The sequence below is a fragment of the Harmonia axyridis genome, chromosome 6, assembly GCF_914767665.1.
Source record: "Harmonia axyridis chromosome 6, icHarAxyr1.1, whole genome shotgun sequence".
NCBI classification, from domain to species: domain Eukaryota; kingdom Metazoa; phylum Arthropoda; class Insecta; order Coleoptera; family Coccinellidae; genus Harmonia; species Harmonia axyridis.
The window spans coordinates 1,695,863-1,711,142 of NC_059506.1; the positions used below are offsets into that span (position 1 = coordinate 1,695,863).

Consider the following 15,280-nt stretch of genomic DNA (forward strand, 5'->3'; position numbering starts at 1 on the left):
TCGTTGTTATATTGCAATTTAAAGTTCTATACCTCTAAAAAAAACCACCCTTTACTATGACGTGGTCCACGCGTCATCTGAGATAATTTTGGGCATAATGTGCGGCACCTTTGATGTTTTTTTTTTGTATTTCTTCCTGTTATTTTTGACTGAATTTCCACAAATAAGATTTTGTTGATGAATTCAGAAATACCGCCTCTGAATTTTAGCGCCCTAGTCGAGCGCTAACCCTGCTTACCCCCTAGCGACGGCCCTGATAAAACGAGCAATCTTTATTTTCACCACAATAGAAAAAATATCAGTTCATTCGGAGAATAAAACACAGACCTACTAGGATAACATTGAGAGAAAAAATCGTTTAATCATTGTTATAGATTTCGCACTTTCTCATTCCGACACGTGATTGGAAAATAGTCAAATATTATCCTCAAATAGTTCAACAGGTCATTTGCAAATATCGTGTACGGTGATTCAGTTCGCCCGAGTAAATAAGTCGTCCTCGTATGAAATCATGATATGTTGGCAAAAAAATTAGTACCTACGTGGTGTTTCATTAGTATTTTATCTAATTTATTCAAAGTGAAATAACTTCGCTTCCGCCTTTACGGTTCAACAGAATATGCGTTGAGCAGTTGGAAAAAGTTATAAAGTATTTTGCGCTACCGAAATAACGTTTGTTACATTTTCTATATAGCGTGGTCGGTTATCGAAGGAAAAATCAACCATTGGAATTTTCCTCGAAGCCGTCAATTGATCTTTGATTGCTAGTACATCGTGATGAATGATCCTCAGCATCATTTATATTGATAACGAGTGTCACTGATGCATCTTGCAGGTATGTTGAATTATATAAAATTTTAGTCATAGAATTCGAATTATACAATATAATACATCATTGAAAGCTAATGGATCATATTCAAGATGTTATGTATTCTTTATTCATTTTGTGAAGCTATATATCATTCAAATTTCATCGATAGGGTTTATGCCTTTTGTCATTATTTGTTTGAGTAACTATTTTTTCAATCCTTTTTTCGTTGACTTCGATAGGAATTTCATATTTTACCAATGAAATGATTTTTATTTTCTTATTAAATTCGAAATGTGATTATCGAATTTGAATTTTATATTCTTCAGAATCATGTTTTCTTTTCTTAGAATATCTGAACTTGCAAAGAAAATGCATACTAAGTACATATCACTACACTCTATGTCTATACGGTACAGAATCTGAATGATACTTCTAAAAATTGAATACTCCATGGAAAAAAATTAATTTGGTGAAAATTATAGAAAAACATCAAATCATAGTATTTATTACATCCATCTTTTGAAATTTTCAAGAAAGATCGTAAACTGCGTCGTCAAGTAGTTAGTTGCCTGAGTCTTGGGTTGCGTCGTGAAACTAGGTAATAAGGTTTTTGTTATTTAATTTTGTTTTTTCAAAATTTTAAGAGATTTTGGTGCAAACATTTTTTAATCGAATACTTTGTAAATTATCGGCGCCAAATGAATCGACTAGTTTGTGATTAGAAATGAGCAAACATGTGAAGCTGTGGTGTGAATGGAACAATTTCTATTATCTAATATCATTTTTAGCCCAAGTAGAAAAGTATCTTCGAATGATGATAACTTTTTCACAATGCTTAAATATTGCTCTATGATTAAGTCAATCTATCTGTGAAAACCGCGAAATAATCAGTGCAGTAGCCCCTTGGATGAGCGATATCAGGCTGACGGGCAGCTAAACATTTCAAACATTTTTCCTTGAGCGATAACCGTTATTTTTTTCTTTGAATTTTGAATATTCACATCGTTATCCTTTACACATTTCTGAAATATTTTTTGTGATCTATTACACTTCCACTGCTTCTCCATGAATTTATGAAATGTACAGAAGCATCGATATCATACTGTTCCATTATGAGAGTTTTTCAGTAAGAGGAAAAACGAATATATTTTACGAGAAATCAATGGATGTCTATTTCATTGTAAACAGAAAGGTATGCCATAAAGTATCAAAAACGATAAAATTTTCAATATTTTGTTATGAATTTTAACAATTTCCATGCGTTGTTGAAATGTGTATCGCTCCATCTTTAGTAATGGCGTAGTTTTCACTTGTCAATTATCTGAAGATGAAAAGTTACCTATGTAACTTTTTGATGGGCCATAATTCTTACAAAACTGTATTCAACTCGTATTGTAAGGAATTAAATAAATAAATAAATCTTTCAAAACAGTCAACTGCCCAGATAGCGGATTATTCACAATGAAAACTGGTATTGGAAAACTCTTTTATATGAATGATCGATTTTTGAGTGAAATGGAGAGAAATGGCGAATCTCACAAAAAGGTATATTATTCCATTTCCATTTGTCAAGTCTAGATCGAGGAAAATAATGTGATAAGATTGTTTTCCAAAATCTATTGAAATAAAAATAACAATGAGAATAAGAATCAGAATTTGTAAACAAAGCAGATATTGTATGGAACAGGACGAAGTGACGTTTTTGGATGTTTTAAATACAGAAATATGTTCATATCACATCCACAGCTTTTCGTTGAAGCTTTGGATGTTACGATTTCGTATTTCGAGTCAACCAAAGGTAGAATTAAGCTTTATGATTATTTACTTTCGAAATCTCATCTCTTTTTTTTAAGTCGCATAAGCAAAAAGCAAAACAACTTTGGTGTCATATTTGTTTGTCGGCGTCTTTGCCAGTCTATGTGCACTCAAATCCTTTACTTCTTAAATTCTTATTCAATTTTGATGAAATTTAGTTTAAGTAGCTTTTCTCTTTGGGTTTTTTTTATGATAGACGCCTTGCGCGTGCCCAGATATGAAATTTGGTATGGAAATTAGGGTTGGATCGTGAGTAGTTTGAAAAAAAATTTAAATTTTCCGGACAACGCGAAAGTGCAAAAGTGGAATTCTCAATATCTTGAATTCTAATTATCTAATTTCGATGGTATTTGATATGGGGAACGGGTTAAGCCGTTAATGCTTAGTAAGGAATGTCAGGGACCTAAAGGAACGGGGAAGCATTGTAATAACTACATCCCTTGGCAACGATTTGTTATAAATATTATAAAAAATCTCCATAAAAAATATTAGTGATTAGTCAAGAAAAAAAAAGAATATTCTATGGTTCTAATCTAGTGATCAGCTTCAAATTTTTTTAGAGAGTGAAATTGTTGTTTAATATCAATACTCAAAATATCAATTCTGTCGGTTTTGAGTTCAACGATACATAAAGATTTTTTTTCAATATTTTTCTTGAATAAATGAGAAAATCGGACTAGCAGAATCTAGGCTGATGCCTACATCTCGGCTCAAAATTCCAAAATTACAGACATTGTGAGAAAATGATAGAGCGATCTGATCTGAGAACAAGTGCTCAATTATTCATTTATTTAATCATACAATACAGCAAAGCCATTTTACATTGATGGAAAATTTTTAAATAACAGATTTACATTAAAAATATACACATATGTATATAAACATCCATGAATTTAAGTACAATAAGCACACATCCATAAAACATTTATCAATTATCGAATCTTCTACTTGATTTTGGAGTATGGGTAAAATCAGATTTCGAGATGCCAGCGAACTAGTAAGAGTTTGGGATGTTTTTTCAGAGTGAAAATGAACACTAAAAATATATCAGCCCGATATTCATTTGTCAGCCGTAGGGCTCTTATTGAGGGACTATAAAAAATATAATGATTTGGAGCTTGGAGCAAAATTGAAGTTAGTAACAATAGCGTCAGGAGCTTTTAGCGCCTGTTCTTCCATGCACCTATTAGGTTCTTTGTGATCACAGAACCGTGTATAAATATACAGGGTGTTCATGAATTTCAGGTACAAGGGAAAATGAGAGATTCCTTGGTTAATTCGAAAAAAATTAAAAAAAGGCCTATAAACATTGGCGCGCAAAAATGATTTGTTTTCGAGTACAAGGAAATGTAGTCTTACTTTTTTGTGGTGATTATACCAGTTCATCGAACACATATTTACAGATTTGGTAAATAAGTACCAAAACTTACAGTTAATTCATTCATCAAAGCTTACTTACGGGATCTTTATAAAATTTGTATTTTCCTGAGGATTACTAGACAATGGGTTGATATTTTTTCTCGAAATCGACAATACGACAACACTACAAATCTACAAGAAACCAAAAGTCTGGTACTAGATCGAAGTTTCTTTTTACATTTTGCTAAACTACCGGTGGTCTACCAAAAAATGGTTCTGAAGAAAAAAACAGGTATTATTCTTGAAAAAATATCACCCCGTAGATAAAAAAAAGGATATCACATGATCAAAACTTTAAATTGCAATATGAATACCAAATTTTAGAATAGCGAAGGCGAAGGCATTATGAGAAAAAAATCAAACATTTCAACACCCTGTATCTCGATAAAAAGCGTTTGCGGGCCATTATTCATATGACTTTGTTTTGTTTGTATCTTCAATTTAGAAACATCCTGTATTGGTATATATGAGATGTGATCTATTTTGTCATCATTATCGGGTAGTTTCTCTATATAAGGGGTTCTGATGATACCATCCTAAATTCCGCAATAATATTTCTGCGATTATTTTACATATTTTTTAGACAAATTATATTTCAATCTAGCGGAATCTGGTGAATATTGGATAGTTTCTTTCAATATTCTGCTCGAATATTCTGGTGACTCGATCATTTTGAATCATTGTTATTATTTATACCGGTTGATATTTTCAAGTTAAATCAGTCGAAAATTTCGAAAAGCACGCATCTCACTGAAAAATGTTCCCAATAAAAGGTTGATGGTTTTGAGAGGGAACTTCTGCCAAAACCTTTTCCGTTTAATTTCCTCTTGTTGGGTCCTGTGGAATATCGAATAGAAACATAAGTTTTTTTATTGTAGATTCGTATTCTACTACAAAAAATACAAGTTTCGTACTTACAAACAATTTTTCACTAATCGTCACAGATGGTTTTGTATTCGAGTTTAAATTTTCCGTCTGAAAGACTTAAATGTACTCGTTCCATTAATCATTCAAATGAAATTTTCTGTTGAATTGTTTGTTTTCAGTACATGTAATGATTTCGTTTTTGGTTCGAAATACCATCTGTGATTATTCGTGAAATATTGTTCGTACAAAACTTTTTTGCCGTAGCACACGAATTTAACCTTGTTTTATTCGGAACATTTTTTCGTTGGATGTTTCTTTTTTGAGATATTTGACGAATTCAACTTGAAAACATCACCCTACATGCAAAATCTCCGATTCTTTACCCTAATATTCGGACAAAAGTAACTTATAATGAAATAAGGAAAAGATATAATATTATATGGATCATAATATAGTGTGCGAGTAGAAAATATTATTAAAAATATTTCGTTTATCATTGAAAATATAATTTATATTTATTGAAATATCTGATTAATTGAATATAATAATAAGGGAATAGTTTGTGACAAAGTGTCCTTGATTTAATAAGAATCAAAATCATATCTATGTCTTCAAATCAAGGCATACAAAAAAAAATTAATGAAATAGAATTAACATTATACACGCTGTAGATCGCTAACGGTTCAAAATTGGAAAAAAGTATTGGAAAAAAATTCAAAAGAAATTTTTTTCCGAATAGCATAATGAAAATATATCTATGTTTCGAAGAAAAAAATTACAGCTCAACGGCACCTTGCGTCTTGATTTTTTTGCCGACTTTTACGCTCAAGTCTTTTTAGTTTAGTTTTTGAGTTTTATCTCATGTCAAAACATTCATTTGTACACAACGCCGTTTACAGAATGAAAATATTCGGTTATTTTCTAAAAGATGTAAGTTATAGTATAACCAAAGTCACTTGGAGGAAGCCAGAATATTTCGATTGTACAAGGGTTGTCCAAGTTTCCAGAAATTACTTTGGGGTCACAATAATTTCGAATAAACACCGGTATTTAGCGGACCGAGATATCCACTTCAGAGGAACATCTGGCCAAGCGTTTTTACGGACTAGTTCAAATGACTTTGGATATACTATACCAAGATAAGTGAATCAGCCTGTATATAAAAATGAGTCTGTAGCAGACCTCCGCCCTGAAACCGGTACTGCACCGGACGGTTCCTGTCGCCTCGAAGGAAATAAAGCTATATATATATGGCATAATTGACATTCTTGGGAATCTTGAGGCACGCCGTTAAGCTCTCTCGGAGTCACCAGAGAAGCGTCCCCGAAAGATAAAGCCCTATATGCGCGCACGATGTCTTACCTTTCAGTCCTCACGATCAGCTCAAGTGACCGAAGTCACTAACGCCGCTGCTCTTAAGGCCGTCATCGCATGTTTCGATTTCCGACAATGTTAATAAACACTAAAGGTCATGGATAGTCTAAACCCGGCACCGCGTTATCAGCCTTCTTCGTTATCGACATTGCCGGTCGATTTTAACAGTTTTCAGTCAAAACTCGGCAACAGACGAACGGCGGGAACTTTTTAAATGTCTCTAAAATCATTGGTGCCACTTTCAGACATGCTGTGGAATTTTTGAATCGAGCGAGTCTCTAGTGAAGGTGCAGTTCGGAAGATGACCACTTTGGAGAATATCGAGATGGGCAAGACCGCCAATGGGGTTGTCAATATCAACGGTGCCATCGTCAAATGCAAGGGTGAGTTGATTGATTGTCTTTTAATCAGCGAATTCGCACGTGGTGGTGTCACTTTCCCACGTGCTCTCAAGCGTTAGTGATGCTTCGCAAAATTTCACTAATGTGCATATATGACGTTCGTTTATCGCCGCAATATGTCAAATGTGATTTGTGTGATGTTGTCAGGTGTTTTTACGACGTGCTTTCAAAGTTGACGAGTCAATATTTTGGTTTGGCGTAGAAAAACAGTATCACCTTACTCGTAAATCCGTATTATATAGTTGAGGTGTTTGAGTTCATCGAATTTTTGAAGTTCAAGGGAAGTAAACAAAGACTTTGGAATTCTTGGATAGTGCGTGGTAATCGAGTTTTATCGATAACGCTTACGATAATTATTATCTTTTATTGGGGAACTATCGGTATATCCTGATTTGGTCGTACGTTTTTGGAAAAGAGATATGATGATTTGAGCGATCTTGTTGGCGATGCATCTTCGAAACGTCACGTGAAAGAAATACATTTGAGTTAGTATCGATGGCTAATTAAAACAAAATTTTCATTTTAATGACTACGGAGAATTTTCACATTTTAATTTTGATTCTTGTTAAATTTGAGTACAAACGAAAATGGCAAATTCCTCAGATCAGGGTGTTGTTTTTTCTCATAGCACTTTTCCTTCAAATTGACATATTCATGGGTGGTTCAGATTTTAGTTCAATAACTATGGAGTTAGATAGAATAACAATTATACATTTTGTTATGTACAGTGCATCCCATTTTGGGTGAGACAGCCAGGTTTCTCGCTTGTTATTTAAGATAGAGCCTTGCGGTTTTCACATTCCTGTCCTACTTTTTTTGAAACTCAAGTTGGTCTAATCAGATTTTGCATAACTGTTTCCGTTCAAGAGATACAGGGCGATTTTGGAAATTGATACTTTTCGGACACCTTCTTTATCTCCGAAGTTATTAGAAATAATTCTGAGGTAAAAACTACGTCTGAATCAGAATTCTGCGTAGAATCCAATGGCGTACTCAATTTTTTTTTCGGGTTATGGTTTTGAAGATTCAACACAAACCTATATTTTTTTGATGAAACACCCTGTATATCATTACTTCGTTGGATTCGTAATTTTTTTCCCTTCAAAATGATGTATGATACTATGTAAGTAGGATGTTCAGAAATATAAAAAAAACACTAAAACATCAAATAATGATGGTTTTTTTGTTGATGAGTCATGAATTTCCCAAGTTTCAATAAGAGGATTATTAATTTCTGATTTTTGAAAAGTAGTAGGTCATTGATGATACAAACATTCTCGTTGTTATTATGGCTACTATGCATTTGGCAACATTGTTTTATCAAGCAAGCATTGGGAAGAAAAAACCAATCTGATCTAGGTGTCATCGCTATGAATTTTTATTATTATCGATTCTTTTTTTATATGGGAAATCCATTGCCCATTAACAAAAAAAAATCATTATTTGATGTTTTAGTGGTTTTTTATATTTCTGAACATCCTACCCACATAGTATCATACATCATTTTGAAGGGAAAAAAATTACGAATCTAACGAAGTAAGAATATACAGAGTGTTCTATTAAAAAAATATAGGTTTGTGTTGAATCTTCAAAACCATACCCCGAAAAAAAATTGAGTACGCCACTGGATTCTACGCAGAATTCTGATTTAGACGTAGTTTTTAGCTCAGCATTATATCTAATAAATTCGGAGATAAAGGAGGGGTCCGAAAAGTATCAATTTCCAAAATCGCCCTGTATCTCTTGAACGGAAACAGTTATGCAAAATCTGATTAGACCAACTTGAGTTTCACGAAAAAATAGGAAAGGAACGTGAAAACCGCAAGGCTCTATCTTAAATAACAAGTGAGAAATCTGGCTGTCTCACCCAAAATGGGATGCACTGTACTTATTTACCAAATCTTGTAGAGAAGATTAATAAACACTTGTAAAACTGCTATAGGTGCCTAATTATCACAACAAAGTACGACAACAAGTTACACCCTGTATCTCGAAAACAATGCGTTGGTAGGATTTATACGTTTTTTTCTCAAAATCATCCAAAGAATCTGTTTATACCTCCAATTTAGGAACACCCAGTTTGAATTTTCACCTTAAACAAGTTTCTTTTCGCTTTTTTCGAATACTGATGGTTATAACCAAAGTCATGGCTGGTGAATAATATTAACGGAATTTTCAGCAGAAACATTCTAAAATATGAACTCTAATGTCAATTCAAAAACATATTAATAACTTAATAGCGTGAAATGCAATTATAAAATCGAATTAAGAAACAATATAATTTCGAATTTTGAGAATCTTGGATTTTCCGAATATGTATTAAGTACACAAAATTTAAAGTTGTAGACGGCGTCTATAAATTCGTTATGAATTCATATTAAGATGAATATTTCATTTTCGATGATAAATTCTGTCAAAACGCAAAATGCAAATTTTTTTACCATTCAGAAAGGATCGCATTAATCACATGCATTCAAATTTAAAATTGGATGATATCTCACATTTATTCTCTCAGCATGCTAAGAGAATAAATTCAGCTGATATTGTTTTCCATCGTCAAGGGCATACGTTCCTTTTCGAAATAAATTAAACATCCATTGATTTCTCTTAAAATATATTTTGAGAGAAATCAATGAATGTTTATTTCATTTTGAAGGAGAAAGTAAACCGTTAACGATGAAAAATTCATGAAATTTCAATGATCAATTCCCAAATTTGCGACTGTATGTATTAATATAATATTTTTTATTCACCATTTCAATTTTAAATACACAAAAGTCTTTTAGTTAATGATAAACAATATAGAATCCCCACAACTCCTCGATAACTCCACAAATTCAGTCTTTATAATCGATTGCGGAGGTATACCTACTTTCATCTTAAAGGTCTTGAATCGATTTTGTAGCATTGGTATAGACTTTATTTTTCACGTGACCCTAGAGAAAAAAGTCACAAGAACTCGGTGGCCAATTATGATTATCTCTTCGAGAAATAACAAGATCAGAAAACTTTTCTCACAAGAATTGTTATTGTTTCTTTGCTTGTCTGGCACGTAGTGCAATATGGTTGAAAATAAACGTCGTCTACATTTATATTTTCCTATTCCGGCCATAAAAAAATGATTAATCATAGCTCGGTACCGCAATCCATTTGCCGTAATAGTTTCACCAGCCTCATTTTCGAATAAGTAAAAAAATGTAAAATAACAATAGGTATCAGGTTTTAATAAAAATTTTATGTTGATTACATCATCAGAATCATAGAAATTTTAGAAAAATATAAAAATTTACGAGCGCCCAAAAGCTCATGGCTTCACCTCAGTACTTTCCTTTATTTTTACTGATTTCTCCTATTTAAAGCTTCGAAATTATGAACTATCTTGTTTGTAATTCACAAAGAATAACATATATACAATATTCTTTTGGGATAAAGAGAGCAATAAAAAAAATCGACTTCAAACAACAAAGCAAGTGTAGATGTAATCTCAGTATCAGCAGATGAAATGTTAACGGGGCATCATACATTTCAACGTATAATACAAGAGCATAGATAAAAACCTCACCAAAAACTGTGTCTCCCCGTTTAGGTGTAGTGCATTGTTTGTGTATGCGTTTACAGAATAAGCTAACATATTGATATTGAAGGGCTTCTTCTTCATCCAAACAAAATATTTTCCATCTTCTCTATTCACCAACAGTTGACGACTTTATAATTAAATCTAAAAACAAAAAAGAAAAGAACAAGAGAGGAGTAATGAATGTTAGCTTCCATTATATTGATTTGAAGTTAGCGATCTATTGTAAAAAATAATCTGAAACTGAATGGATAGCTTGGAAACCACCATGAAATTTATGAGTTGGACAAGTATTCACCAAGTAACCAAGTTCTTCTACAACACACTGACACATGGGCGCCCGCAGAAATTTTTCTCAGGGGGGGCAAAATGAAAATTATTGAAAAACCATAAGGCGTCCATGATTGTCGTAGACGAAATCGGTATTCCGTTTCTTTCAATTCTGTATTTATATTTATCACCAGCGTCTACTCTGAATTTCAAAAGATCACTAAAAGTGGTACAGGGTGGACAAAAATGCAATAGTTTCGTGTGTGCTCATAAAATAACGCATAATATTCTTTATTAGTTAAATTAACAATATTATCAAAAATACTTATTGTCTAGCGCTAATTGGTTTGAATGTAACACCCTGTAGTTTGTTACCTTTTTAGATTGATAAAAATGAGCTGTTTCCAAACATGTTTAGTACTTGTGGTCCAGCAGACAGAATATGAAAGAAATTATTTCTTATTTTTATACATTTTTATTAATCTAAAAATGTAACAAACTACAGGGTGTTATATTCAAACCAATTGCCGTATTTTTGATAATATTGTTAATTTAACTAATAAAGAATGTTACGCGTCACTTTATGAGCACACACAAAACTATTGTATTTTTGTCCACCCTGTACCAATTGGAATCAACATGTGATACATTTTTGGAATCTGCTCAGCCAGAGTAATCGGAAAATTGAGACAAAATGGGGGTGTTCCATTAAAAAAAATGACGCTGAAGTCATTACTCGAAAGTAATTCACCCTGTATATTAGATTATTATTTTAAAATACGGTAAATCAAAATAAAAATCGACGTGTTTCAGGATTATTTCTTAAAATGGTCTGTTTAGCTACAAATGAATTCTGTTCCATACTTAACGGTTAAGGACGCAGTGTATAAGATGAATTTATTAACAAATTGACACGCATGGAGTGCTTTGGGTTCCATGATTTTTCTTAACCCAAGAAGTGCTCAACGCGCCTACAAAATTTTTCAATTAAAAAAATACCTCTGCCGATTATGGATTATATGAATAGTATGTAATTCCATTGAAAACCGGAAAATAGTTGTGAATCTATTACTTTCCTTTTTTCCTTGCCTTTTGGATTGAGAAAGTAATATTGGGGGTGTTGTGCTGAAAAATGAGGCATCCAAATTCTCAGGGGGGGCCATGGCCCCCCCTGGCCTCCCCCTGCGGGCGCCCATGCACTGACATAGTGCCATTTGAAGAGGATACTATTGTAATGACCATGACCAGTCCTAAGTAGAGATGAGCGATACCGTGATTTCTAGATCACGTTGTGAAACGTGAACGTTACTTTATGTTATCAGTGAAATTAAAGCGTGACGTGATCACTGTTTAGGTTGCTTGTTATTAATATTTGTATGAATCACCCGAACCTTAGTTCGTTTATCTTTGCAACTCGAATTGGTCACTCTTATCATTCAAAGCAAAGCAAAATTAATGAAAAATTATTATAAAAACATCCATTTTTCTTACATTTTCAACTCTTTTTCTTATTTCAGCTTTAGTTAGGAACGTAACAGAAGGATATCGATTTTCCAAATGTTTCCTCAAATTTGAAGAGGTGGTTCTGAAAGATAATTTCAACTTGCATAAATTACAAGTGGCATAATTTATATCAACTTTTGTGAAGAAAGCCCAAAGATTGCTAGTCTTTCGCCTATTATTATTCTTTCGCCTATTATTATTATGTCTCTGACGTGTTTTCGTTTATTTTTTATAATACAGAGTACCATTTATTGCTTCGGTCGGCAACTTCAATATAGAAAGAATTTCTTTGGGGTTGTTTATCAAAGATAAGCATAAAATTAGAATTTTATTGCCACCACAAATTATGCAGTAATTCAGTAGTTATTATTTGTTTGTAGCAAGTATTTATTGTTTAACTAGTCCTACAAAAATACTTCCTAAATCAGGCTAATTTTCTTACGGATGCTGGGATTGTCATAAAAATATGCAATTATGTTAGTCGAAAAAGGTTCCGAAGCAATGAAAACATCAGGCTGCCTTCATAATTTACGATTGCAACGGACGATGATATGCCCTGAAAAGATCCCGTCACGCTCTGTATTCGTTTTTCGGAACCGTGACTACCTGTGACATTCTGATATCAGTGATTAAATCACAGTTCGTGAAATATCGCTCATCTCTAGTCCTAAGTCGATTTAAAATATGTACACCAAATTTTTCTAGGAAGATTGAAACCTAGAACTTTCTCTGAAGGATCAACGATTAGAAATAGGTTAAAACGCTGGAACATAATTATTATCATCAAATTCACACTTCCTTCATAATTTTGAGATTTTCCGACGTAAGGAGCAAATAATTCACCATTGCGTAAAATTTGCAGCGTTTCATGTAAAGTTTATTTGCCTCGTAGAATAAAACAAAATACGTATTTACGTTACAACCGAAACCTCTTTGCTGGCGTCCACATAAATAAACAAATGGTTTAAAGACCTTGCAAAATGTATAAGCAGCGAATCTATTTGCGGACAACTTGCAATTAGGAATGAGAATAGAAATGCCTCACCTATGCCGATTATAAAACAGTGATATTGTGATTTTTATACGCTGTAGTGCGATCGAAAAAAAATGGATCACGTAGATGGTGTGAAGATTGGTGTCGTCGCCAGAGTTCTGGGTTGGGATCAAATTAAGTATAATGTAATACCGGATTTGACATATTCAAATGAGAATAGAATAGGTGCTTGTCATAATAATAATATCGTAATCTTTGTTTGAAAGGCGATGAGACGATATTTTGACGTTTCATTGCGAAAAGATTGAACAAGGCGTCATTCTTGGAAACACAGATTATATGATTTACCGCTTATTTCCGGAAATCGGATTTTGAAATTGTTTTGTTAGGATTCCGCCTGGCCTATTGGGATTTTCCAAATTTTGGTACGTTGTTGCCTTAATGTCACCTCTTTTGTAAAAATGGCATTCATAGATAATTGAGTTGGAAGAATACTCACATATTTTGAGAGTATTCTAATTCTATATACAGGGTGATTCAAAATTCAGTATCAATATTTCAGGGGCGTATTTTTCAGCTCAAAATAAGAATTTTTTCCATAAACATGTGTCGTCAAACTCTTCGTTACCGAACTAACAATTGTTGAATTTTCGAAATTTTTCAGTTTTTTATTCATAGCTCTTTCAGTTTTTGAGATATTATAATATCAAACTTGAAATATAGGTTGTTATGTTTTAGGGTTCACATCATTCAATATGCCGAGTTATTGTAACATGTAGGGGTTCACGGCTTGGCTTGATTTTCAAGCTACTTGGCTTGAGCTTGACTTGATTTCAAGTCAAGCTCAAGTCAAGTAGTAGTTTTTCAATTTCAAGTCAAGTATTTATTTATCAAGTTGTACTTGAATCATATCATATCAAGATACTTTTGATTTTTAGCAGTTTTATTGTGTAGTGTCACATCAATAAAAAATGTTGAAAAGATAAGGACTTTTTCGAAGACTCCTTTATTTACTATACTTATTGAATAAAGAACCGGAAATATCAACTTTTTTGAAATAGAAACATAAAGGAAATTATTATATATCGAACAAAATGAAAAGTAATTAAAAAATAGAGTTTTTTGATATTGAGAAACCTCTAGGCTTTGTTTGATTTCATAATTTTCCATCCAGGATCTTTGACACATGAGGCATCTTATAGATTTGGCGCCTAACCTGTTAGGGTTTTTGTAACTGATAGAGCTGAAGATGCTGGCCTTGATAAAAAATCCTTGCCATTTTGGCCAAGTTTGAAAATATATTTCTGAAACTACCAAAATCCACCAATAGATTTCATAGAAATATGAGAAAACTACTCATTAAGTCACACGCGTGCATATCAAGCTCAAGTGATATCAAGGAGCTTGATATCAAGTCAAGCAATATATATCTAAAATCAAGTCTATTCAAGCTCAAGTATGTAATTTTTCAGAAACTTGATTTTCAAGTCAAGTAGTTGGTTAAATTGTCAAGCTACTTGGCTTGATGAATCCCTAGTAAAAAGCTATAGGAAGATATTTTTTCAGGTGTCCTTTTTTACCCCTTGAAATGCTTTGTAGTACGACGCTGATGGATTCCAACATATGAAATGAATTTTTTTTTATCTGAAAAATACGTTCCTAAAATCTTGATACTTAATTTTGAACACCTCTGATATTATATTATGATACATATTCACCAGCATTAATGTTAAGTATTGTGAATTATTATTGTGAAGTATTGGGAAATGTGTAATTAAATTGTAGAGTAATAAGTTATCAATTTTGTGGATCCGAAAGTAAACGTAAATAAAACACACTTTCATTCAGGATATCGATCAAATTTTTAATTTAATATAATGCTTGGACCTTGCCCTTATTTAAATGCACTCCGCGTGATCTCTAACAGGATTCTTTCCTTGTTAGGTAATTTCGATGACTCGCCTGCACATTTCGGGCAATATCTCATCAATAATTTGGGAAATATTAGTTTTCAGATCGTCAATAGTCTGAGGATCACTGGCATGAACATGATCCTTCGCATAACCCCTGAAAAAAAATTAAAGGTGATAAATCACAAGATCTTGGTGGCCAATTCACATCGCTAATACGGGAAATTACATGTGATGACAATTTTCCTTGCAATAAAGCTAGAACGGTTCATTTTGTGTGGCTTGTTGGGTCATTTTGCTGGATACACATCTCTTCCAATTCCATATCATCAATTTCTGGTA

The 15,280-nt window shown here is 32.9% G+C and overlaps 1 protein-coding gene across 3 annotated transcripts in view; it reads left to right on the plus strand.

Moving 5' to 3' along the window:
• The first annotated feature begins 495 nt into the window (after positions 1-495).
• LOC123682548 (putative inorganic phosphate cotransporter) overlaps positions 496-15,280 on the plus strand; it is a 35,657-nt gene continuing 20,872 nt past the window's right edge. The window contains exons 1-2 of one of the 3 annotated variants that reach the window (XM_045621198.1): positions 496-835; positions 6,532-6,669. In XM_045621198.1, the coding sequence (XP_045477154.1) occupies positions 6,588-6,669 (82 nt within the window). In that variant the 5' untranslated portion in view covers positions 496-835; positions 6,532-6,587. Of the gene's footprint in view, positions 836-6,287; positions 6,670-13,099; positions 13,214-15,280 lie in introns of those variants that run through there. The other 2 variants (XM_045621197.1, XM_045621202.1) reach the window with 2 other exon arrangements.